We start from the raw sequence: 2,500 nt of genomic DNA, 5'->3' as shown, positions 1-2,500 counted from the left end.
GAGGCGGGTATCCAGGGACACATTGCGCGGTACTTAGGTCTATTTGAGGTGAGCACGAATAATTTCTCGAATGACTGATTGGTGGTTGTAACTAGACATGCGCGCGCGCACACACCTACATACACACACACACACACACACACACACACACACACACACACACACACACACACACACACACACACACACACACACACACACTCACACACACACAGATCTATACACACATACATACACACAGATACACACAGATACACACACACAGATACACACAAACGCAGATACACACAAACACACAGACATGCACGCACAGACACGCACCCACAGACCCGCACGCACACACGCGCACGCACGCACGCACGCACGCACACACGCACGCACGCGCGCGCACACACACACACACACACACACACACACACACACACACACACACACACACACACACACACACACACGTACCCACGCACACATACCCACGCACACACATATACCCACGCACACACATATACCCACGCACACACATATACCCACGCACACACAGATACACACACGCACACAGATACACACACGCACACAAATATACGCACGCACACTTAAATACACACAAATACACACACTAATAAACACATAAATACATACACACACGCACACACATAAATACACACACGCACACACACAAATACACACGCGCAAACACACAAATACACAGGCGCAAACACACAAATACACACGTGCACGCACACACACAAATACACACGTGCACGCACACACACACACACACACACACACACACACACACACACACACACACACACACACACACACACACACACACACACACGCACACACACACGGATGCATAATCCACAGTGATTTCCGTAAAGAGAAAGTCTGGGTCACTCATTTTCCTTGAGTGTTGTTTGCTGGAGAGATCTTGACGGGCGCGAGGACTGAGTGAGTCGTGATGAATGCCACTCAGATGGACGCAAATAATGTCAACTTGAGAAATGCGTATGTTGGCCAAACCTCGAAAAAGGTTTTTTTTTCTTCTTTTTTTAATGATTGTTATGCTATGCTATTTGTTGACATATTTTTACTTTTAAAAGCGTGCACATATTATGCGATTGTTGTGCGATCAGTTCTTGGTGTGTTTCAATTTTGTAAGAGAAATGTCTTTCTACGTATGTGATCTGGATACTTTTGTCTTCGGAATATATATATATTCAAATAAATATGTGCTCACATATCAAGTGAATACATTACACAAAACTCTAGGGGTGAAACCCATCCATTAAGGTCGCTCTCTTGTATTCCACAGTAACCTACATGGCCACTCTCGTATATTCAACCGCATGATAATATGAATTATGAGCACACACACATGCCCGCCAACATACTCACACGCTTACATCTGCACGCCACACGCACACGCACACGCACACGCACACGCACACGCACACGCACACGCACACACACACACACACACACACACACACACACACACACACACACACACACACACACACACACACACACACACACACACACACACACACACACACACACACACACACACACACACACACACATTTTTATTGATTTAATTTAGTATTCATTCCTATAACTTTCTTCAGTTGCTCAATGTCATCACAGGATTCCTTCGACCAATACGACCTTAGTAAATTCACGCTTTTCAACAGTTTCGACAGATTTCTCGTATCTCTTCCCCTTTATGCAACATTAGCATCAGTCTCTTCAAGCCTAGCACAACAGACTCAGACTGATAATCCTAACTTTCCACAGTCCTACCACCACACAGGTGCAAAGAAGCACAGGACGGCAGTCTACATTTTCGTCGTGACTGAGGAACATGCAGACTTCCCCGAGGCCAGGCTAGGTGAGCAGTGTGATTACAAAATTAAAAAGGCTTTTCCTATATATTTTTGTAAGGTAATCATTATAGACACATTTGTTTCAGTGTTATTGTCTAATATACTTTATAGACAGAATACATGGCAACTTTTAAGGCTGTATCATGATCTATTTCTATTTTATCTGTAGTGATTTTTTGTTTTCCTGTTGCTGTTATGTATTTTTAATTACACATGCAGACTGTTTGATTTAGTAAATTTGTACACAGAACTATGACAACATATAATTTGACAATTACTGCAGTATGTAAAAGAGATTAGTCTATTCATTTTATTTTTTTAAAAATTTGAACTCAACATTGAACTGTTATTTGTTAAATGCTATATAAAAATAGAAGGAAGAAAATTTATATGTTCTCCATAATTACTATCATTATTGCTTGGAAAAAAATATAAGGTGCAAATAACATAATCCCATGCAGCATTTGCAAGGCTTAAAATAAAAAGATATCCTAAAATTACAAATTAGATTATTAGTCATTTGGTCAGGCAATATAGTGTTAACTTTATATATTTAGCACATACTCCTTTGTATATTGCAAGTGCCATGGTATAGACTGTTTGCTGAG

At 41.3% G+C, this 2,500-nt stretch overlaps 1 protein-coding gene across 1 annotated transcript in view; it reads left to right on the top strand.

Annotated features, from left to right (window-relative positions):
* Positions 1 to 2,500, top strand: part of LOC125026473 — a 79,443-nt gene that overhangs the window by 74,042 nt on the left and 2,901 nt on the right. Inside the window, exons 2-3 of the mRNA XM_047614944.1 lie at positions 1 to 48; positions 1,804 to 1,897. The exon at positions 1 to 48 is cut by the window's left edge and continues 108 nt beyond it. Coding sequence (XP_047470900.1) covers positions 1 to 48; positions 1,804 to 1,897 — 142 coding nt within the window. The remainder of the gene's footprint in view (positions 49 to 1,803; positions 1,898 to 2,500) is intronic.

The sequence above is a fragment of the Penaeus chinensis genome, chromosome 6 (assembly GCF_019202785.1).
Source record: "Penaeus chinensis breed Huanghai No. 1 chromosome 6, ASM1920278v2, whole genome shotgun sequence".
Lineage (NCBI taxonomy): Eukaryota > Metazoa > Arthropoda > Malacostraca > Decapoda > Penaeidae > Penaeus > Penaeus chinensis.
The sequence above is the reverse complement of the archived record's forward strand: the minus strand, read 5'-3'. Positions and strand labels throughout refer to the sequence as shown.